Genomic DNA, 23,519 nt, shown 5'->3' with positions numbered 1-23,519 from the left:
GCCGGCATGTGTAGGTAGTCCAGAAAGCCTGGTACGAAAGTACGAAAGTGAAGCTAATGTGTTTTCAAATAAGGAGATCTGAATGTCTGCCCTGCTGGATTCCCGGAGCTCTCAGGGGCATCATGGAGGTTTAAGTATTTTTATCCTAACCTGGGCTGTAAGCTCGTCCTCTTAGGCTGTAAGGTCATTGGTGACAGGGAACATTTCTACCAACTCTGTTATATTATACTCTCCCAAGCGCTCAGCACGGTGCTTGGCACACAGTACTTGCTCAATAAATACCACTGGCTGACTGGGCTACTCACCAGTTGCCTCAGCCTACCCAGGGAAGACCCTGCTCTTAGGTAGAGGGAGTTGTTCTGATTGGGGGTGAGGTTTATCTACACCAAGTCGACGGTGGGTTTCGAGCACTTTTCGAGCCATTTTGCACAATCCATTTCTTTGTTCTATATACAACACAGGAGTAGAGGATATGCATGCCCTCAGAGAGAAACTGGATGGCTCAGGAGAGCAGTGTCAAAACCACGCCCCTGGTTTCCAGGCTCAAGTTAACTGTGACCCAGGCCCTTCAGTATGCCAGTTTGATGGACTGTACCGGAGAGGACTCAATCCAGGGCCTACGGAGATAGTAAGAGCAATCCACGTCCCCAAAACCCACTCCAAAAAAGACCTTGGGAAGGCCCAGTGAAAAGAGCAAGTATTTGGGAGCTAGAAGTTCTGGGTTGTAATCCTAACTCTGTCAAATGCTTGCTGTGTAACCCAGGGCAAGTCACTTCACATGTCTGTCCTTCAGTTTCCTCAACTGTAAAATGGGGATTTAATACCTGTTCTCCCTCCTACTTAGACTGTGAGCCGGATGTAGGACAGAGACAGTCCAACCTGATTCACTTGTATCTACCCCAGTACTTAGAACAGTGTTTGAAAAATTCAGTAAATGCTTAACAAATATAATAATGATAACAATAAGGATAATAATAAAAGGCTGTGAGACTTTTCCTGACCTCTCACATGGGGGGGGGGTTGCATCCACTGACTCAAGGAACAAGAAAATGGTGCCTTTTCACATCCTTCTCACCCACCCTTCTCTGAAGCTGAAACCAGCAGCCTATCTGAGTACCTTTGATGCGGAGCCTATGTTTGGAATTGAACCTAGGCTCGAGGTGTGCTTCCTTTCTTGGCTTGGGAACAAGAGCACCTTTTATTTGGGCTCCACATTTCTTGAAACCCCTTTAAACTTTTTAGATTTAACCCTCGGGACAGTTAAGTCAATATTTGAAAGATGTAAATAGAATTCCTCAGTAAAGAGTTCCTCTGGGTTGGCTTTTGGCAGGCCTGAAAAAAAACCTGAAGAGGTTTTAACCTTCAGTGTTAAGTCCCATTTGCTCGTGTCTTATCCGTTTAATTTGATTATGCCTTTTTTGTTTAAAGGACTCGGTCTACTAATTTTCTTTTTTAGACAAATGGTACTTTTGCCTGGTTGCCAGAAGGACCGTCTTGTTTGAACTGCAAAGGTTAAACAAAAAAATAACTCCCTAACTCTCAAACATTTACATGGCAGATTAATGGCCACTCAGTTATTTGGAAAATATTTAGACAGAGAAATTATTTACCTGGCCCGTCTCTTCAAATCTTTTTCTGTCTGCGCTGTCGATAACGTATATCTACAAAGGAAGCAGGGAAGGGTTTATTAGTAGGTAGAGAAAAATATCGGGCTGCTTATAGAAATTGATCCAAGCTCAGTAGAGTACCCAGATGCCTACCTCACGGCATTCACCCGTGTGGGCAGGCTCCATCTCATTAAGAGAAACAGAAGAAAGGAGGTGATATTTAGAAAATACCTCCTCGTCGACAGAAGCCATTGTGAAAGCAGGCAATCCTAAAGGCATCATTCTGAGTCATTCAAAAACAAATGACCAGATCAGAAGAGTGCTCTGCACACAGTAAGCGCCCAATAAATACCATTGATTGATTGACTGATTGAAGAGGCACTGTATAGGCAATGTCTTTTACCGACTGCAGAGGATGAGGAGAATGAGAGAGTAGGCATCTTCCATCTCTAATTTCTGAGGGTCAGAAGCTACTCCTGCCTCAGGGCACCAGGAAAGGATGGGAAAGACTTGGATGCTAGAAAAAAACAGACTTGGGGATTCAGTACCAATCCCTAGGCCCAAATTTCTTTTAAAGAATTAAAAATTGTAATTAAAACAATGGAATAATGAGAAATCTCATTAAGAAAGTGCATCCTCAATGAGAAGCAATATCAAAACTATCACTTTCAAACATGCTAAATTACACGAACGGGTACACAGTCAGCACTGTGCGTAGGCAATCTTGCATGCACGTCAAATTCTCTGCGCTTCATGCCAAAACCAGACTCCCTCCTGAAACAAAACCAATTAAAATTCTTCTGCTTAATGCACTGTCATCTAGTCACCAACAGACAAATACCAGAAACCAAGTTCAGCCTGAACCATTACATAAATAATACATGCTCTCAAGAGTACCCTACACCTCTAACTTCCTTTTTGAGGGGAGGAATGAGAAGAGGGGGAGGAGGAATAATTATCTTTGACTCTGAGTTTTTATGGCCTGGTTATTATTATTACTCACCATAGTTTGCTCATTGCCAACAATATGCAAGGTGCTCTGCAGAACATGGAATTAGATTTACTCTCTCTGCCTGTTGGGATTCCCAATTTAAAATCGACAGACAAGACATAAATATATCGTTGTTCTTTGTGTTCAGAGATGATGCCACCGATGGGGAAATTTGCCTATGGGTGAAAGTGTGGCTGAAAAGATGGATGTGCACGGATGGTTCTGGCAACACCAGGTTCACACAAAGAGTGTTCCTTTTTATGCTGAACATGATGGCTGTTTTCAGTGCCTGGCCCTAGTCTCATTTTTGGTTCTTAATCTCAAAATCTTCTTTAGCTTTTAGCTTGAAAAGAACTCCCCACACCCCTTCCAGTTGTACTACAATACTACAGTTGCTTTCCTGAAGAACTTCCTTTTATGGGAAAAAAAATGTCAAGAAACCATCGATTCAGTGGGAATTAATGGGTTAGAGAGTTCATGGTGGAAAGATATCACTGTGGCCTCATGGAAAGAGCACTGGCTTAGGAATCAGAGGACCTGGGTTCTAATTCCAGCTTCATCATTTGCCTCCTGTGTGACCTTGGACAGGTCACTTAACTTCTCTGTGCCTCAGTTTCCTATCTGTAAAATGGGTATTCAATAACTGTCCTCCCAATCCCTTAAACTGAGCCCCATGAGGGACAGGAACTGCATCCCACCTGAATATCTTGTCTCTACCCCAGTGCTTAGTACATTGCTTAGAATACAGTAAGTGCTTAAAGGATACCACAATTTTTATTGTTATTGTTACCACCATTATCTGACATTGTTTGATATATATTCCTATATTACTGCTGCGTATGTGTTTTTTTTAAGAGCATTCAGTAAGAGTTGATTTACTGCATTAAATACAGCGGCCCATAGTTGCAAAGACACAAGGCAACACAAACTATGGTGCAGTCCTCTAACGCTGGGTCATTACAGTAAGACTAGGCAAGGAATGGTAAACTACAGCTAGTTCAGTTTCACAAGGCAGAGGAAAAAGCCAGGAAAACTAGCAGAGGGTCACTGTGACGCCATGGGCAGACACAACCGTTTCCTTCAGGGCTGAATCTCTGTTCAGAACTCATGTTCTAGTCATTCAATCGATGGAATTTGAGTGCTTACAGTGTGCAGAGCACTGTATTAGGTGCGTGGGAGAGTCCCCCTCATGTGGTAGGACATATCTTCCACAATTCCATTCAAATCGCACAGTGAAAGTGCCCCACAGAAGAACTGACTATACTCTTTTCTTTACTCTATGAAAGGAGAGGAAATCCACTGGGAACAAGGGTCAGTTTGGTAGAAAACGTACTTTATTGCTGAATTGGCTCCAATAATATCTGAGGTTTAAAGAGGACTATCCCATACAGACTTCACACAACAAATATGGATAGAAGTGGAAGAGGAAGTTGGGAGCTTGTTCTTAATATATAAGACCGCATGGAAGGGTGCATGGATGAGTGGGAGACCAAAGGGAGTAGTAAGAAAGGAGGTTTTACTGTACTGAATAGAGAATATGAGGATACTGCAGAAAAAAGATTTGAAGGAAGAGATTTATAGACTTAATGGAGGTCTCAAAGGCAAGGACGAGTTCCAATTTGATCTGGAAGTGATGCAGAGCTGGAGAAATGACAATGAGTGGGGTGACTAGGTCAGCTCAGGGAAGGCTCTCTGTCACAGCAGAGCAGCTGCACCAGAACTCCTAGCTTTTAGGGGGCTCACGTCAAGGTCTAGAGCACCCTCATTAGTACCCTGAAATTCACAAATGCCCAGGTCGCTTCCAAATCTACATGGAAATGAGACTTCCTTGTGTAAGCTTGGAGCGCACGATTTAGTTTGAGCCTGACCAGAGAGTCACAGCTGGGGCTTTGAGTCAAAGCCCAGAGCAAACTGTTCAGTCCACACTTACTGCATTCTGAACTGACCGGAGAGTAGGGAGTAGAGAAATGGACACGTTGTGAGTAGAAAGTGCCAATTTTGAGAGAGAGCTGTTTCCTTATTTGATATTTTTATGGTACACACTCTTCATTATGGCAATTGTGTTTTCAAAATAATTGTTTTCTCTTAAACTACACACATCTGGTTTTCATAGTCTTTGGCTTAGCACACAAATACCTTGCAGTGAAGAATTAGGAAATTACTGTACAATAATTCCAAGGGGAAAACCTATAAAACGGGTGCTACATTTAAACCAAAAAATGGGTCAAGCGAGTAAACCACTCTCTAGTAATCCCACAATTTTTTTTCACCTAAAGCTTTGCCTTTTTTTCCCCTGGAAGAATTCAATCTTTTTATCCTCATTTTTAATAACAGTGTGGCTTAGTTGAAAGAGCACGGGTCTGGGAGTCAGAGGACATGGGTTCTAATCCCGGTTCTGCCACTTGTCTGCTGTGTGACCTTGGGCAAGTCACTTCGCATCTCTAGGCCTCAGGTTCTCTCAAAATGGGGATTCCATACCTGTTCTCCTTTCTATTTAAGAGTGTGAGCCCTGTGTGGGACCTGATTATCTTGTCTCTACCCCAATGCCTATTGTGGTGCTTGACACATAGTAAGCACTTAACGAATATCACTATTATTATTCTGATGTTTCTCTTTTCCCTTACCATAGCCTCCTACCATTTGCAGAAAAGTGGTAGCCTTTTGACGGTTTCTTATTTTCTACTGTCAGCCACCACATTTACGGGAATTAAAGTCCCTCTCTCTTCAGCGACACTGCACATAAAAGGGAACAGTTCTTGATGCAAGCCTGTATCTGTTGGACCTAAAGGAATGAGTGTTTTTTTAAATGGCATTTGTCAAGTGCTTACTATGTATCGAGCATTCTTCTAAGCACTGGGGTAGACACAAGTTTATCAGGTTGGACACAATCCCTCTCCCACATGGGGCTCATAGTCTAAGAGGGAGGGAAGAGGATTGAATTCCCTTTTTAGAGTTGAGGCAACTGAGACATAGAGAAGTTAACTGACTTGCCCAAAGTCACATAACAAGCAATTGTCAGAACCGGGATCAGAACCCAGGTTCTCTGACTCTCAGGCCCGTGTTCCTTCCACAAGGCCACGCTACAAGTTGAGTGTCTGTCAACTCTTCCACCTTATGGAACAACACAAACCGAGTTACCTACTAAATCTATCAACTTTAAACTTTCAGACTACGGCACAGCTCTGCCACTTAGAAATTTTCCTGAGGCATAGCCTTGATCTGTCTGCTGGGTCATCGTTTCCACTCTTATTTGTGAGAGAAAAGGAGAATGGAAAAAATATTTCCTGGTGTGATATAGTCCATAAAAGTACAGATGCTTTTTGATCATCCTGGGGGTTGTTTATCCAATTTGTGGATTATCCAGGCTCTTTACTTTTTCTCTTTTCCAACCTGCTGTCTTTTGCCATTTTGCTACTCATTAGCACCTCCACCAGAAGGCGAGGTGAAGGAAGATGGAAGTATTAGCTTCAATGAGGCCTCTGGGTTATTAACAATGGATTTTATTTACTCGTGCTCCCCCTGCCCCCCATTAATACAAAAAGCTGGAACTGATTGTAAGAGAGATATCATAGTGAAGGCCACTACCTGGCTTCAAGAGTTTTAAAACACATCTGACCTTAGTGCTCAGTAAATACCACTGAATGCCATGAATTTAGTTATTTCTACCACCCTCCTACAGCTACCAGTCACTGCTAAAAAAAAAACAAACTGCCCTCCCAGTCGCAACTACATCATCATCATTATTATATATTATAATACAACAATAACAACAGTGATAGTTATCATCTTTAATGATGGTATTTATTAAGTGCTTACTATGTGCAAGCACTGTGTTAAAGGTTGGGGTTTGTCACCTTCCTACTCTAACTCCCTTCTCTTACCCTGACTCAACCTCCATTCTGTCTATCCCCCTCCCGTCCTCAGTTACCTGCTTCTATTTCACTGCTCAACTCTCCTGACCTCAGCCTTCACCCCAACTCAGCCCTTCATCAATATGGACAACATACTATACCTAATCCTCTTCCAGCTACGTTCCACCTCAAACCTTATGCACTCCAACCTGCCATTATCTGACTATAACTTTCTGACCCGCCACCTCATTCATAATCCCACTCCGATGAATTCGATCCTCTCCCTCTACCATGATTTATAAACCCTGGATTCGCTCCACTCCCCCAACACTATCACACTCCCCCTGGACTCCCTGACAGCCCTCTCATTCCTTGATGTGAGAGACCACCCCCCCAACTCTGCTTTCTGTACTAAGTGATTCTGTTGTCCCCCTGCCCCTTCTCTTCCCTGCTCTCGCACCATCAAGTCCCAGGTTTGGATTGCTCCCACAGTCTGCTTCCTCTGCTCCTCTACTTGTACAGGTGAATGCTGCTGGTGGAAATCCAGGCACCAGGCCAACTTCTGTCATTTTCAAATTCACTGCCTGTTGTAATTTATCTTTTTCTCCTGTTCAAAAACTCTTTTCCCTCAGCTCTCTCTCCCTTACTTATCTCCTCACTTTTTTCCCACTCCAATCAGCTCCTCGAATACTGCTCCTCGCTTCTTTCCTAAAATACAGTCCTGAATTCCCCCCTGCCTCCAGAACATCTCCATTTGGCTTTAAGTAAAATTCAACATATGTACAACTGAACTTCTCATCTTCCCTCCTAAACCCACTCCTAACTTTCCTACCTCTAGGGATAACAATTCCACCCTCCCTATGCCAGAAGCCTAAAATCTTGAGGTTGTCCTTGGCTTTCTGCACGCAGTCAATCTACTGCTAAATCCTGCTAGATCTTGTTATATACAACATTTCCTGAATCCTCTCCTTTCTCTCCACCTGTCAGGTACCACGCTGGTCATAATGGGTCTGCTGTAGCCGCTTCTCCCCTCTCCATTCTATACTAACCACTGCTGCATGGATCATCTTCCTGAAGGGTCAGTGTGCACCTATCTCTCCTCTCCTCAAAGCCCCCAGAGTCTTCTCATTTCCCTCCGAATTGAGCAAAACTCCTCCCAACTGCCTTTGGGGCTCTCTGCCAACTCTCTCCATCTTACATATTGACTCTTTTTACTCACTCCTCCCCAGCAAGCTAAGCTAACATTCTAACTGTACTTCGATCTCAACTCTCCCACTTTCCTCCCCATGCTCATAATAATTAATAATAATATTTATGGTATTTGTTATGTGCTTACTATGGGACGAGCACTGTTCTAAGCACTGGAAGAGATAGAAGATAATCAGGTTGGATCCGGTCCCTGTTCCACATGGGGCTCACAGTCTTAATCCTCATTTTATAGATAAGATGACTGAGGCAGAGAGAAGTTAAATAACTTGCCCAAGGTCACACAGCAGACAAATGCTTTCTTGGCCTGGAGATCCTCCTCTACACCCTCCCCTGCAACCAAAAAAAAATCTACCAGATCACAGCTCTCCCCATTTTTAGAGTTCTCTTAAAATGCTGCCTCTTTCAGACTACAAATCACAACACCCTATCTGTGTTACTTCAACAGTTACCCCTAGCACCTATAAATTATGAATTTATATGTTTATTTTCATTTGGACTTTCATTTACTCAATTTCTTATTCTGCTATGTCATTCTGATATATTGAACTTACTGTTGTAACCTCCTGCACACTCTTTTTTTCATTTTTTGGTATTTGTTAAGTGCTTACTATGTGCCAGGCTCTGTACAAAATGCTGAGGTAGATACAGACTATCAGGTTGGACACAGTCGATGTCCCATATGGTGTTCACAGGAGTAACCCTCAATTTTACAGTTGAAGGAACTAAAGCAGAGAAAAGTTAAATCACCTGAAAATAACTTTTGTCAGTCGTTCTCCCCTTTTAGATTATCAGCCTCTCGAGAGCAAGGAAGGTGTGTCTGTTTCTGCTGTACTCTCACACCACTTAGTACATTGCTTTGTAGCTGGTCAGGTGCTTAACTAATTCCAGCGATTAACTGGTGATTACCACAGTTAAACACTATTTTATCCTCATGTATTCAAACTACTATTTGTTATAATAATAATGATGGCATTTGTTGAGTGCTTACTATGTGCAAAGCACTGTTTAAGCACTGGGGGGGGAGATACAAGGTGATCAGGTTGTCCCACATGGGGCTCACAGTCTTAGTCCCCATTTTACAGATGTGGTAACTGAGGCACAGAGAAGTTAAGTGACTTGCCCAAAGTCACACAGCTGACAAGGGGCGGAGCCAGGATTAGAACCCATGACCTCTGACTCCCAAGCCCGTGCTCTCTCCACTGAGCCACGCTTCTTCTCTAGCCACGCTGCTTCTAGTCTATTTGTATCGACCCCAGCACTTAGTACAGTGCCTAGCACATAGTAAGCACTTAAGTGCCACAATTATTATTAATAACAATAAATAATTTTCCTACCCATCTCCCCGACTAGATGGTATATCCCAATTGGGGAAGCTCCATGCTTTCTCCCAAGGGCTTAGTACAGTGCTTTGCACATGGTAAGTGCTTAATAAATACTACTAATGATGCCTCTGATAAATAATACTAAAAAGATTAAAATCAGTAGAACTTCTTGATAGGACAGACAATGGGAAACATAGTTTAACTGTGGAGGGACACTTGGAAAAATACATTTTTCTACTAGTTCTGAATCCCAGCTCTGCCACTTGTCAGCTGTGTGACTGTGGGCAAGTCACTTAACTTCTCTGTGCCTCAGTTACCTCATCTGTAAAATGGGGATTAAGACTGTGAGCCTCACGTGGGACAAACCTGATTACCCTGTATCTACCCCAGCACTTAGAACAGTGCTCTGCTCATAGTAAGCGCTTAACAAATACCAACATTATCATTATTATTATTATTATTATTAGACCGTGACCACATCTCCTACCAGCCAGAAGAACGAGCGAAAGTACCCCTGCTCTTTCCTCCTTAAACTCATGTAAGTTTCATTTTTTAATTCTCCCTCCAAAGTTAGGAGATAATGAAGGATGAAACTGTTTCGTCATGCCCAAATGCAAACAGCTTGCTTCAAAGATTTCCAGCGTCAGACCGACATAATCTGGTCTCCGGCTTAACAGGACTTTTCCAACTTTACAATTGAAGATTTCACATGCAAAATCCAGTTCCAAACTGCTGCAATAACCTTGGCGTGGTAGTGCTATGTGGTCACAAAGCTTGTAATCTAACCCTGGGGACTCAATGGCTCCCCACCCAGTGCCTCCTCTCAACAGGGATGGGAATAAGAAAAGATTCGAGTGCCCATCCAAGATTTAGTCTCGCATTCTATGCCTCGTGCGTCTGTATGGAGGCTCCTCTAGTGGCATTGTGCTAAACTGATTGTTGTCTGAATGTGGGTTGTTTCTCTTACACATAGCCGAAACAACTTGCCTATGACCCAACTTTCCATTTCACAACCTAGAAGATAGATTCGCTAATTTCAACAACTCTGAACTGAGGACCCTTTCCAGGCTCCCTTGAAGGATTTCCTTTTGAGCCTTACCCTGGCTTCCTGGCAGGTATCAGCAATCAAAGACCATAGGCCTTTACGTGCTGCCATCACTGGGCCTTACATAAGCTGGCAACTTGGAGGTGAAAGTCTCATTTCCCTAGGACACTCGCCTTAACTCATCTCTCTCCACTTATGATCAATGAAACGACAGAATATACCCTGGCCAGCCTATTTTGGGTCCAAAATTAATCATTTTAGTTTACGGTTTATATTACCATTTAATCATAACTAATAAAACAGTAACCTTGTGTGTAAAATGAGGTCATCCCCTCCTCTCGGGCCCTGAATGGTTGAGGCCTGAAGGACAAGAATTAAGGAGAAGAAGGCTATGTTTTCTTTTTCCTTTCTTTTTTCCATCTCCTAACTTCTTTTTTCTTGTTCTCCTTTCCCACTCGAACCACAGATTTGGTACAGTGGCAGGACAGGAATTCCCCACCCCTCCAGTAGAAATAAAAGGGGCACCTGGTGTTTTACGCTTCCTTATTTTAATTCATTAATTTTTACTTTGTCTAAGGCTGCATACGCATACCAGTAAATGGGCTGTTCTGCTTTAAAAAAAATTGGTATTTGTTAAGTGCTTACTATGTGCCAGGCACTCTACTAAGTGCTGGTGATACAAGTTAATTAGGTTGGACATAGTCCATGTCCCATGTGGGGTTCACAGTCTTAATCTCCAATTTACAGATGAGGGAACTGAGGCACAGAGAAGTTACGTAACTTGCCCAAGATCACAGAGCAGTCAAATGGTGGAGCCAGGATCAGAACCCAGGTCCTCTGACTCCCAGGCCCAAGCTCTTTCCACTAGGCTATACTGCTCTTTGTGGGCAGGGATTGCGTCTACCAACTCTATTTGTACTTTCGCAAACATGGAGTACAGTGCTCTGTACAGAATGAGTGCTCAGTAAGTACCACTGACTGATTGATTCCAACCATCAGAGAGTAAGCTTCTGCAGATCTACGTAGAGTGGGGAGGTGAGAGGAGAAGAGAAGAATGTCTTCCCTTTTACACTGTGATCCCCATTCATTCATTCATATTTATTGAGCGCTTACTGTGTGCAAAGCACTATACTAAGCACTTGGGAGAGTACAATATAACAATAAACAGACACAAAGACACATAAGCAGATTAGAACAGTGCTCTGCACATAGTAAGCGCTTAACAAATACCAACATTATTATTATTATAGATGCATGTGGTATAGGGACCGTGTCTGACCTGATGATCTTGTATCTATCCCAGCGCTTAGAGTAGTGCTTGACTCATGGTAAGAGCTGTTAAGAATTATCCTCACCCAGAGCCTAGGGTTATTGCCGAGCAACACAATCCTGGCTGCACGAACCCTGTTACGAACGTCAGTCATGGGTGCACCCCCGGTAGCTCTACCAGGAATGAAGTGGGCTGCGCTCTCCTCATAACACAGGGGTAGCCGAGCCTTGGGAGCCAAAGAGCCGCAGACCAAACACATGCTGTGGCTGAGACCTGCATATCAAAAACAAATTCCTTTCCCCAGAATACCGGCTTGTCGTTCCGGGCGGGGAGGTGAGGAGGAGTGTGGAGTGGCAGTGGGCCAAGAGATAGCCAGTTAGGGGCCAGGGAGCGGGGCTGGGAGCCCCAGTTCTCCCTCCTTGGCCCAGGCCCGAAGAGGCTGCAGTGGTACACTGAAAACTGCCATGGCGGCAAAATAATCAGTAATAAAGTATACGTGCATAAGGCGGACGGGAAGCGAAGAAGGATGAAGAAGGACCGAATGTACTATGGTTTGTGAGGCGCAGTCTGGCCAGCTGCGACAACACTGCCACTTGGCCTCAAAGAAACATGCGAGAGGTGTGTTGTGGAGGGCTAGGCCAGACGCCAACACTCAACAGGAAGCTTCGGGAAGGGAGTGGGAGGGAACATGTTCTTCCGGCTGGACTTCCGGAGGGGCTGTTGTGCACGCTGGAGCAGCAAGAGGAGAATTCGTCTCACTAGCTCTCATCCTTGTGACGTGGGCATGCTGTTGCCTTTCTACAGGTGTAGACAGAGAAGCGCTGGATTTGCTCCCGTTGACTTGAACAGGAGCACATGATTTAGTTTCAGAGCTGGGGTTGTCGACTTGCCATTTCGTTGTTGGAATCACCGGAGCGTGCTTAAAAATATTACTATTTTGTCAAGGTGGACATGGGCACAACAGTCACAGAGTAACGAGCAAAACAGCCTCTAGAAGTTATGCCGGATCTGCGGTTCACTGCCAGCCACGCTAATAAGTTCACGATGATTAATGTTCTAGCAGTAGAATTCCTGACAACAAGAACATTAGAGCACTAATGTCCCTAACACACAGCAGGGAAGACTGGGAATTAGTGCAGGAGTAGGCGCTACTTACGAGCACATCCGTATTTTCAAAATAATTCCTCCAGTATGGCCTGATCTTCCTCTGTCCACCAATGTCCCAAACATTTAATTTAAAACCTTGAGACTGTACACTTTTGATGTTAAAACCCTGCAACAGAAAGAAGGCAAAAATCAGCTAGTTGAATTCCACCGGGGGGGGTCAGATATCTGACAGGGTCATATGTCGCAGTCAAAATCTCTCTCAATTCAGTGGTGCACAGCAAGATCAAACTATGGTACGATTGAGAATAATCAGCTCTGGAAGTAAGGGGGAAGAGCTGATTAACTCTGTCCAACCTGATTAACTGGTATCCACCTCAGGGGTTAGAATTGTGTCTGACACACAGTAAGCACCTAACAAGGACCGTATATATATATTTTTAAAAATGTGGACCAAGAAGCCGCACTCAGGAGAGTGGAACCACCGCACCTGAGGAGCCTGAGTAGGTAGGCAGTGACGTCTTCAGAGTTGGCTTGGGGCAAGCAGAAAGGAGACTCCTCACAGATGGTGGGGAAGAGGCCCTTTGGTTTAGAGCTCATTCGTTTAATGCTCCATTTCCATGAAACCACTAAGAGGAGGGTCCCTGTATGGTTGGGTTAACTGGTGATGATGATGGTGGTGGTGGTGGTATGTGTTAGGCACTTACTATGCATCAAGCACTGTTCTAAGCACTGGGATAGATACAAGCTAATCAGGTTGAACAAGTCCATGTCCCATGTGAGGCTCATAGCATTAATCCCCACTTCATAGATGAGGGAATTGAGGCACAGAGAAGTTAAATGACTTGCCCAAGGTCACACAGCGACACGGGGCCGAGCCCCAGGATGAGAACCTTTTGTCTTTCTGACTCCCAGGCCCATGCTCTATCCACTGGGCCTCACTGCTCCCCCATGCTTCTTGGTGGGGAAGCAAAACCATTTCTCAGCATCAGAGACTCTTGGGATCATTGGTCTGATCCATTATGGCATTTTTTTATGCTTCACCTCCACAGTTTCTATCCTTGAATGAAAAACACCAAAGAATATAAAGGAAAATGGTTTCAGTATACCGCTGAAGGGGTCAGGAAAAGGCATAGGTATTTATATGCAGAGAAGCAAAGAGCTGTTTAATTTTCATTCCCAAACCAAAATAGTTGCAAAATGTATTTTTTGGCAACTCTACGCTCACATTATGGTGCTATTTCCAAACACTGTTACTGCCTCCCTAGCAAAACGTGAAACTATATCTGTAAATTTAACTATGCAACATGTGAATGTTAAGGTGTAGCATTTGAATCTTGTCTAGTTCTCTCAGCATTTTAGTTCACATTTTTGTGGGGATCTGGTAATAACTTTGAATGCTACAGAGCGATTGCCCTGTCTTCCCTAATGTAGCCCTTGACACATTAATGTATGTTTTCAACACTTCCAGGCTAGACTAGTGTAATTTCCTTTTCCTTGAGCTATACATGAAACTTGTTCAGAAGCAGCAAAATCGCTTGTTTGGTAGCAGGTCAATGACTCTGAGAAAGGGGTGAATCAAAGTCTTACTGTTGATATGGAAAATGCCAAGTAATCTACGACAGTATCTTCTATCCAGGAATATCCTAGTGGGGTCTCCTAACAGAGGTGACATCCTATCTATGCCCCTAAGGCAAATTCTATAGTGTTTTCTTTCCTAGATATTATGTTAGCTTTAGATAACTTGGATTTCTTTCATGCAAAAAGATTACTAAAGCCTTCTGTGTTCCTCTAAGTGTCGTATCCATTCATTATTATATACACTGGCTCTCTCCCTTTACCAACTCTAGAGTTTCTACTGATGGAAGATGGAGGTGAGACATTAGGGTCTGTCTCTCAAAAGCAAAATGGGTTGAAAAGACAGACTTAAGACTATTTGCACCAATCTCCTCTAGACTGTAAGACTTATGGGCAGGGAATGTCTCCCAACTCTATTGTACTGTACTCTCCTAAGCGCAGAATTCACTATATATCATTGACTGAGTGATTGATTTCCTTTCTATTCTAGTGCTACCACCAGGCCAGTATCCCTGTTTGGTTATTCTTGGCCCAGGATTAAGGTATGGAGCCAAACCATCTTGGCATGCAGGACTTCTTCTGAAAGAGGGTGGAATCTCAACTGAAAGGAGAGGGATGTGAGGAAATCTCTCGGCTTTCTTTGTCTTGCCTTTCAATTAATCAGTGGTATTTATTAAGCACTTGTGTGCAGAGCACTATACTGTGTCTGTTATATTGTACTTTCCCAAGCGCCTAGTACAGTGCTATGCACACAGTAAGTGCTCAGTATATACCACTGATTGACTGAGCGCTAGGGAGAGTTGGCAGACATGTTGCCTGCCTATAAGGAGCTTACAATCTAGAGGGTGAGTCAGACATTGATAAAAAAAAATTTGGATATGTACGAGTGCTGTGGGGTTGAGGGTGGGTGAGGAGTGCTAAAAGAATACAGATCCATGTGCATAGGTGACACAAAAGGAAGGGGGGGATAGGGGAAAAGAGGGCTTAATCAGAGATGGCCTCTTGGAAGAGATGTGATTTTAATAAGGCTTTGAAGGCAGGGCAAGATGTGGTCAGTCATATATGAAAGAGGGGGAGTTCCGGGTCAGAAGGAGGACATGGTCGAGACATGGCCGGTGAGATCACTCACCTCGAGGTACAGTGAATAATTTCTAGCTTCAGTTGTTAGATTTCAATTCTCCTTTCCTTGTAGCCTGTCAACTCTGGGAGTATATGGTTTTGGATTAAGATATTATTTTTACCTGATCTTTAAAATGATTCTTTCTGATTGCAATGAGCTCATAAATGCACTGGCCCAGAGGGTGAAAGGCAATTTCCTCCCCCCGCCTTTGTTGGGCAAAATGAGACCCCCCAAAAAATCCTTGGGCATTCTGTCATGGGAAAGGATTTACCTGCGTGGGTGTGATGTGGCTGATGTCTTCGGATGCCAGCTGTTTCAGGAGTGTAGTCTTGCCAGCATTATCTAGCCCCAGGAGAAGAATCCTCACCTCCTGGTCTGGTGCACTCTTCAGTTTGCGTAGAATAGAGAGTAAGCCCTTGGGGAAGCAGAAACAAAGGGTCGGGGGAGGGTGGGTTACTTTTTACTTTGACTCCAAAGGAAGCAAGGGAGATAAGAGTGGAAACTCCTCCTCAGTGACCACTGTATTCCACCTTCAAGTTTAGTTCCAATAGATGCTTTCTTAATAATCCTACCATTTATTCCTAGGTCATTTACCCCTCAGTCTAAGCGAAGCCTGGAGCATTCTGCAATCTCTTTGGAAAGTCAGTTGTTGGCCCAAGGCACAGGCTTACCTTCAGAAATCCCTGACAGACTCAAATGCTAGTGTCTCCAAGATAGGGCAGGTTTATCAATTCTAGTTCTAGCTCTCAGTCGGCCCTCATCTTCAACTTGCTTTATCAACTTTGCCTTTAATTGGTTTTTTCCAGTTCAGAGTGCTTTCCCATTTTATCCCTATTTGATAGATCAATATTACAGAACTACCCCAGTTTTTCAGGTGAGAAAATTAGCGGAGAGAGGTTAGGGGATTGACAGAGTCACATGGGAGGCAAGCTTCACTGTCAAGAGTTGATTCTTTCTCTACTACTTTATCATATGGACCACTTGCTTTGAATAAATCCTTTCTTCCTTCTTTTCAGTTTACTAAAAAATCCCCACAATTAGTTTGAGACTCTAAAAGCATTCAGAAGGCTTAAAATCCTTGCGAGCTTATTCCCTCTGTTACAGGCAATTCTGTTAGAAGATGAGGGGACAATATCAAATGGTTAAGTTTGAAGTGCACAATGTATTAACAGAGGCCACAAGCATAGCCCAAACCAATTTGGCCAGGGAGATCAGGGACCTTCAGTTTTGAAAATAAATAACTAAAAAAGCATTTTAACAATAATAATTGTGATATTTGTAAGTGCTTACTATGTGCCAGGCACTGTTCTAAGCGCTGGGGTGGATTCAAGCAAATCAGGTTGGATACAGTCCCTGCTCTTGTGGGGCTCACAATCTCAATCCTCATTTTACAGATGAGAAAATTGAGGCCCAGAAAAGTGAAGTGGCTAGCCCCAAATCACACAGCAGATAAGTGATGGAGCCGAGACTAGAACCCATGTCCTTCTGACTCCCAGATCTGTGCTCTAACCACCACCCCATGCTGCTTTTGGACACTAGTGAGTAGTAAGCCTCATCATGATATACTGTACTCTCCCAAGCACTTTGTACAACGCTCCGCACACAGTAAGTGCTCAATAAATATGATTAATTGATTCCCGTCATGATCCCCTTTCTGCCACAGAACACTTTTGCTCATCAAGTTAAAAACTGGCTCTGCCATTCACCTCATTCACCTGCATTAGGATCACTGAACGCTAATCATAGCAGGCCTCAGTTTCCCCATCTGTAAAACGGGGACAATAATTTACAACTTGAAATGTAAAGAGCACCTTTCATGGTGTTAAAAGTGCTTTACAAGCACCATTATTTATTAGTAATTGCTATATTAACTTTTTCACTATCTCTGGGATAGAAAGGTAGCTAGCCATCTACAACTCCAGGAAACAGAATATTAGATAGTCGCAAAAGTATTATTAGTATTACCGAAGAACATTTTAAAACACTTTCTAACAGAATGCTATTCCACACAGAATTATTACTTAGCATAAAAAAGGGGTACCCGATGTACCCTAAAGGGTATGGGTTCAAAACAAAAGAAAAAAACCTTTCTCACAGAGTGCCAAGTAATCACATGAAACTCCTTACTACTGGAAGTTGTAACAGACAGAAGATCGATAGGTACAAGGAAGACCTAGATAAATTCCTGGGCGAGACGTCCATAATGGGTTATTAGAGGGACAAGTTAGGGATTTTACACGGTGAATCTATAACAGTGAAGAAGGATGTTAAGAAAAGTAAGCACCTTACTATTCCTCCAAACATCTTAGGTACCATTTTCAGAGAGAGAATACTGGAGTGGATGGACCACCATCTGATCCAGTATGGCACTGATTATGTTCTTATGTAACCAGCTGGATATTTTTAATCTAATCTGGTCCTGAGTAATCGGACAATATACATTCTTAAAAATATATTCACGAGAAGTCTCCCTGTCTCCCAATTACATTAGCTTCACTACAATCACCCCCATTTATAATATACCTTTTTAGAACACTCAAAATATTGTGCTCCCCAGAGGCCTAGTATTATAGATAGGCTTAGAAGAAGGAAAACACATTATACTAATCATCCTGACTAAGCTTCTGATAACATGTGAAAGGGTCTAAATCTAAAAGCAACTGGAACTTATGATACTCTACATTACAGTCTTTCACACAAAGGATAAAAGGTATTTCCCAAAAAAATGACAGAAGTATGAAACCAAAGTTAACAAAAACTTTACCCGTAGAACTATTATCTGAAGTTTCACTCCATCATAAGGGCAGTGCTGTTTAAAAGAGATCTAGATTTAAGCATTTCGATCAATCGTATTCACTGACTGTTGGGTCCAGAGCACAATAGAATTAATAAACATGATCCCTGCCCTCAAGGAACTTAATGCAGTCTGGCGGCTGGAGGGGGGCGGAGGGAGAGAAAGAGAGACTACAGTATATCACTGATAGGAGTAAGTAACAGATGAGACATAAATTCCACAGGGGTTGAGAGTACTTACGTGACAAGGCATTAAAAGTTGGGTGTTATGAAGTGGGGAAATTACAAATTACTTGGGGAAGGCCTCCTGGAGGAGATGTGATTTCAGAGGGGCTTCGAAGAAGGTGAGAGCTGTGGTCTGTTTGTCCAGGAGTTGCAGGCAGGGGAGAGGGCTTGAGCAAGAGGTCAGCAACAGGAAAGAAGACAGGTACAGTGAGGCCCTAAAGCCAACCATCAGAAGTTGCTGTTCATTGTGGAGAACAATGAGCTACCGCTGGAGATTTTTGAAGAGGGGGAAGACATGTGCAAACTGACATGTCCTACTATTTCTAGATTTTAGAAAAATGATCCTGGCAGCAGAATGAGATACGAATTGAAGGAGGGAAGATTCTGGAGGCAAGATTCAGGAAGGAGGCTGAATCTCAGAAAGACCTGGGCCACGTGGTGACCACTGGGATGGAGAGGATGGGATGGATCCTGGAAATGCTGTGGAAGAAGAACAGATAGAATTTGGTGACAGACTGAATTTGGGGACTGAAAGATAGGGATAATGCCGAAAGTATGGGCTTGAGAGATGGGGAGAAAGATGGTATTGCCTACTGAGTTGAGAAAGTTGGGTGGAAGAGAGGAATTACGAAGGAAGATGAGAAGTGCAATTTTGAGGCCCTGGCAGGACATGCGTATACAGCTGTCCTGAAGACAGGAGGAAATGCAAAACTTCAGAGAAGACAGATAGTGAGGTAGATTGGGGAATTCTCCACTTAGAGGTGGAGGTTGAAGCTGTAAAAGCAGATGAGCTTCCTGAGGGAGAAAGTGTAAATTGAGAAGAAAAGGAACTTGGAACAGAGCCTTGAGGGACACCCAGTTAGAGGAATGGGAAACAGAGTAAGAGCTGGTGAAAGAGGCTAGAAGGATCAACCAGGGAGGTAAGAGAACTAGGAGAGAACTGTATCTGAAAATCAAAGTTATACAAGTTTTCAGGAGGAGGGAGGGGTCCACAGTGTCAAAGGCAGGCTAGCCTTAGAGGAGAATTGGGTTGGAGAAAAGGATTTGGCAAGAAGGAGGACGTTGGTGACCCTGGTGAGAGCAGTCTCAATGGAGTCAAGGGGGAGGAAACTGGATTGAAGAAATGAGTTGGAGGAGAAGAAGCAGAGTTAACGTGTTCTTGAAGAGTTTGGATCGGAAGGAGAGGAGGGGGATGAGGTAATGGTTGGATGATGCAATGGGATCCTGAGAAGGTTTTTTGTAGGGGTAGGGGAGTAACAGCATGGCTAAGTGGAAAGAGCCCAGGCTTGGGAGTCAGAGGTCATGGGTTCTAATCCCGCCTCTGCCACTTGTCTGCTCTGTGACCTTGGGCAAGTCACTTAACTTCTCTGTGCCTCAGTTCCCTCATCTGTAAAATGGGGACTAAGTCTGTGAGCCCCACATGGAACAACCTGATTACCTTGTATCTACCCCAATGCTTAGAACAGTGCTTGGCACATAGTAAGTGCTTAACAAATACCATCATTATTATGAGGGTTTTTGAAGGCGGGGGTAAGGAACAAGCATAACCTATTCAATTCAATTAAGTGGGAAGAGCTCAGGCCTGAGATTCAGAGAACCTAGGTTCGCATGCTGGCTCTATCATTTGTCTGCTGTGTGACCTTGACAAGTCATTTCACTTCTCTGCACCTCAATTACTTCATCTCTAAAATGGGGATTAAGACTGAGCCTCATGTAGGATGTAGACTGTGCCCAAACTCATTATACTGTATCTACCCCAGTGCTTCATACAGTGCCTGGCACATAAAAAGTGCTTAACAAATACCATTAAAAAAATAAAATATTAAGTGGTTGAAGATGATGGTCAGGGGGTGAAGAAGAATGGGCCCAAGAGTTTTTAGATGGTGAGAAGGGATGGGGTCAGAGCAGCAGATAGAGAGGGTAGGTTTTGAAAGTAGGTGGGAAATCTCTTGAGGTACTTGAATGGATTGAAAGAGTGGATGGGGTGGTGGGAAGGAGCTGGGGTTGTGAGGGAGAGATCTGGAGAAGCTCAGATGCGATGGCTTTGATTTTACTAACAAAATAACTGGCTAGATGAAGAAGAGCGAGATAAGGGGCAGGTGGAGACCCTGGGAGTTTTAGGAATGACTTGATCATCTGGGGTAGTTGCAGGGTCCAAGATGTTTGGATGCCAATGAGGGAGAAGTAACGTTGGAAAAAGATTGGGCAGAGTCTGAGCAATTAAAGAGGAATTTGAAGAACCTAAACAGCCTGATGACCAAATTTCTGCCGCAGTGCTTTGCAGGTATGAAAGAAATGTACTGGTGGTGGGGATTCAGGATTGGGGGTCGTCGGCAGACTGGGCGGGTGGTGGTTGGGGGAGGGTGGTAACTGAGAGAAACAAAGAGGAAAGAGAGTCAAATCCAGTGGAAAGAGTAAAGTTGAGGGCATGAATTTGTGCATCAAGGGATGGGAGACTGAGTAGGGAACCTAAATGAGTATGCTGGCCTGGGATAAGTCAGGGGAGCCTAGAAATCAGAAGTCTCAGGAGGTGGAGAAGAGAACAGTTAAAGCATTTTATAGACTCTTTTATGATCTGTAATGATTGATCTGGGAAAAAGTAAAATTCCATTAATCTTGAACAGAGATGAGAAGAGCACCTCAGGAAGAAACAAATATAATTTCTCAGCTCTAACTACTCAAACTGATAGTTAAAAATGATTAGAAAGCAACGCTTCCACATAGCTACTCAGTAATTTCCCTCACTAGAAAATAATAATGCAATATGGTGCTTCATTTTAAAGGAAAATGAAACAAGAATCAGAATATTTCAGCCATTATTTTCTCACTTCAAGATGATGAATGGTAATTTAATCATTGCCTACAGAGAAAAATGCCCACCCAACGTAACATCACATCAACCCTGGGGATGTAGCCCCCTACCAGGTATGGGAGATCAGTGCTGGGTAGATCATAGGATTATCAGAGGAAGATAATAGGGGAGAGGATATTTATAGATAGAAAAGTATTCGGCCAGAAAGGTGCAAAGTAAGCTGATTTAAAATGTGGGAGAGAAACAAAACAAGTTCACCTCTATCGATCAATGGTATTCACTGAGCGCTTACTGTGTTCGGAGCACTCTACTAAGCACATGCATGTCTGCATGCAAAAAGGCACACTCCACAGGTTTAATTAATAGGTAATTTGAGCTGAACCATGATAGAAATTATGGTTTACACAGCAGTAATAAAAATGCTATTCTTTCAAATTCACCTTGAAGTGCTCATAATGTAACATATCATAAATTATTATATCACCTGGGAAATGCTTTTGTTTTTTTAAAAGGACATTTCCAGTATCCGGCCTTAATATTTTACAAATATAGATGAGAACAGTATTACATAGCAGACTACACAAAAGTAACTTTTAATTGCTTACTGTATGTCATCGCCATATGGTGCATGAATCATTTATTATGCCCAGACTGTTGGCCAGATTAAATCTGATTTACACACACACAAAAAAAGACATGAATTTTCTATAGGGAAGCCATAGAATGATGTGATAGCCTGGAGTGCTTTGGCCAAATTAAGGTATTTGGGGTTCAAAATCTGCCGCAAACCTCAACTAATGGTTTAGGTACAGTGCACTGACCTAAAATGGGCCATGAAACTAGGTCATTCTAGACACAGAGGAACACACAAAATTGTAAGGGTCAGCGGCATCTGCATTAACATGCTGAGGATCCCCACTGTCTACTGGACGTATGGAGCTCTTCCTACCTTCCATGAATGGAATCACATCTCCAACGATACAGTGTGACCCAGTAGAAATGCCCTAATCTGACGAATCTCTGGGAGCTGTGCTGTACAGAGTGTCACATTCACGGTTTTCGGCACGTTGACTGACCACTTCTATTTAAGCTCAGTGACTACAGACACGAAGGATACCTCTGTTCCTTTCTACAGTGAGCTTCTCGAGAAATTAGCCCACCTGTACTCGGTCCATAAAGTCTATGTTTCTGATCAAGAAAGGCTATACATTGCTTGGATGTAACATCATAAAAAATTTCAACACTGTCAGCGTGACATAACAACGCTATTGATTTTTTTCTACAAAAACCCATTTTAAAAATAACATTTCTTTACTTTGAAGCATGACTTAAGGATTGCAGGTTTGCTGGGCTTTTGATTCCAGCTCAAAGGATTTCTAGTATGTGTTGTCACACAATTTGGACATATTTGTATAGTGAAATTGCATTTGTTGATGTAAGAATAAGAGCATGGCAATGACCTCTGTAACTGTTCTATTAGAAAAGACTATTCATTTGGTAAAATTATGGGGACAGGTCAAACTAAGCTGCAGCCAGAAATAGGGTTTTCTCACTCACCTCAGATGAAGTAAGCTCAGAAAACACCATGAATAAATTAAAAGACTGAGCATTTCTTTGTAACTGGATAGTTAGTTGCAAGAACTCTGAAAATACTCATGGGAAAAAGGGATGTGCCACACTTACTCGAAACCCTGCTTCTAACTGTGCCAATACTCTAGGAGAGGACAAAAGTTAGGTTTCTAAAACAGCATACTGTTCATAATGAATTGTGCAAATTCAATCAGGCTATACACTTTGGAAGAAGAGTCCATCTTGGCACCTTGAAAGAAAACTACCTGGTTATATGAAAACTAATTACCTTTTTTAAAAAAAATTTCAAATAATAACAAAAAATTAAAAAGTCATCCAGTCCACTTAATTGCCCCAACCGAAAGAGCTGATAAAGCTAGTACAGATGTTATATATTATCTGGGAAACATGGAACATCAGAAATAGCTTTCTCAGTTATTTTGTTTGCCCTATTCTAATAGTTTTTGGCAAAAATAAATACATTTGTATCCATTATGTTCAAAAAAGTCCTCTCCCTTGAATGGTTGGCTCATGTAAAAAATGGCTGATAAAAAATCAACTGTGAGGTGAATAAATGCAGGCAGTACTTTGATGAGTTTATAAAATCTAACTGTCAGTTTTAGATACAAATATTTGTGTTTCTATATTCAGTAACCTGACCATTTAAAATCAACTGAAATGTATTTCCACTAGTTCCCCCCCTGGAAGATCTTAATAGAGAAAAACAAGTAGATATTTTTATTTATTAATATCTATCCTTTTTAATTATCCAAATGGGAATGTTGGGAGGATAAAATGAGATTGACAGAAAGGCACTTCTGAAAAATGGAGGTACCAAACAAAGTGGCTTTAAGATTTTAAAAGTATTAGAAGGGAAAACATTCTTTCATCAGCCTATGTTATAGGTTTAATATAACTACTCAGAGAAGCTGCTGCCCTTCTTTGCAGATGGATAATTGACCTTATAAAGATGTTTTCTCAGGAACCCACCTAAATCTTACCCATGTCATCTTGACCTTCTCT

General features: G+C 42.6%; 2 protein-coding genes across 6 annotated transcripts in view; one reads left to right on the top strand and one right to left on the bottom strand.

Moving 5' to 3' along the window:
- SFXN2 (sideroflexin 2) overlaps positions 1–23,519 on the top strand; it is a 64,260-nt gene that overhangs the window by 20,330 nt on the left and 20,411 nt on the right. The gene's annotated exons all lie outside the window — the stretch shown is intronic.
- The window catches only part of ARL3 (ADP ribosylation factor like GTPase 3), a 44,863-nt gene that overhangs the window by 18,964 nt on the left and 2,380 nt on the right, over positions 1–23,519 (bottom strand). For all 5 annotated transcript variants that reach the window (XR_486083.3, XR_003765043.2, XR_003765042.2 and 2 more), the window contains exons 2-4: positions 15,369–15,512; positions 12,452–12,568; positions 1,611–1,661 (exon numbers count right to left, since the gene is read on the bottom strand). Coding sequence is in view for 2 of the 5 variants with exons in the window: in XM_001511620.5 (XP_001511670.2) it covers positions 1,611–1,661; positions 12,452–12,568; positions 15,369–15,512 (312 nt within the window). In the remaining 3 variants the exon portion in view is untranslated. The remainder of the gene's footprint in view (positions 1–1,610; positions 1,662–12,451; positions 12,569–15,368; positions 15,513–23,519) is intronic.

Source organism: Ornithorhynchus anatinus, chromosome 16 (assembly GCF_004115215.2).
Source record: "Ornithorhynchus anatinus isolate Pmale09 chromosome 16, mOrnAna1.pri.v4, whole genome shotgun sequence".
NCBI lineage: Eukaryota > Metazoa > Chordata > Mammalia > Monotremata > Ornithorhynchidae > Ornithorhynchus > Ornithorhynchus anatinus.
The sequence above is the reverse complement of the archived record's forward strand: the minus strand, read 5'-3'. Positions and strand labels throughout refer to the sequence as shown.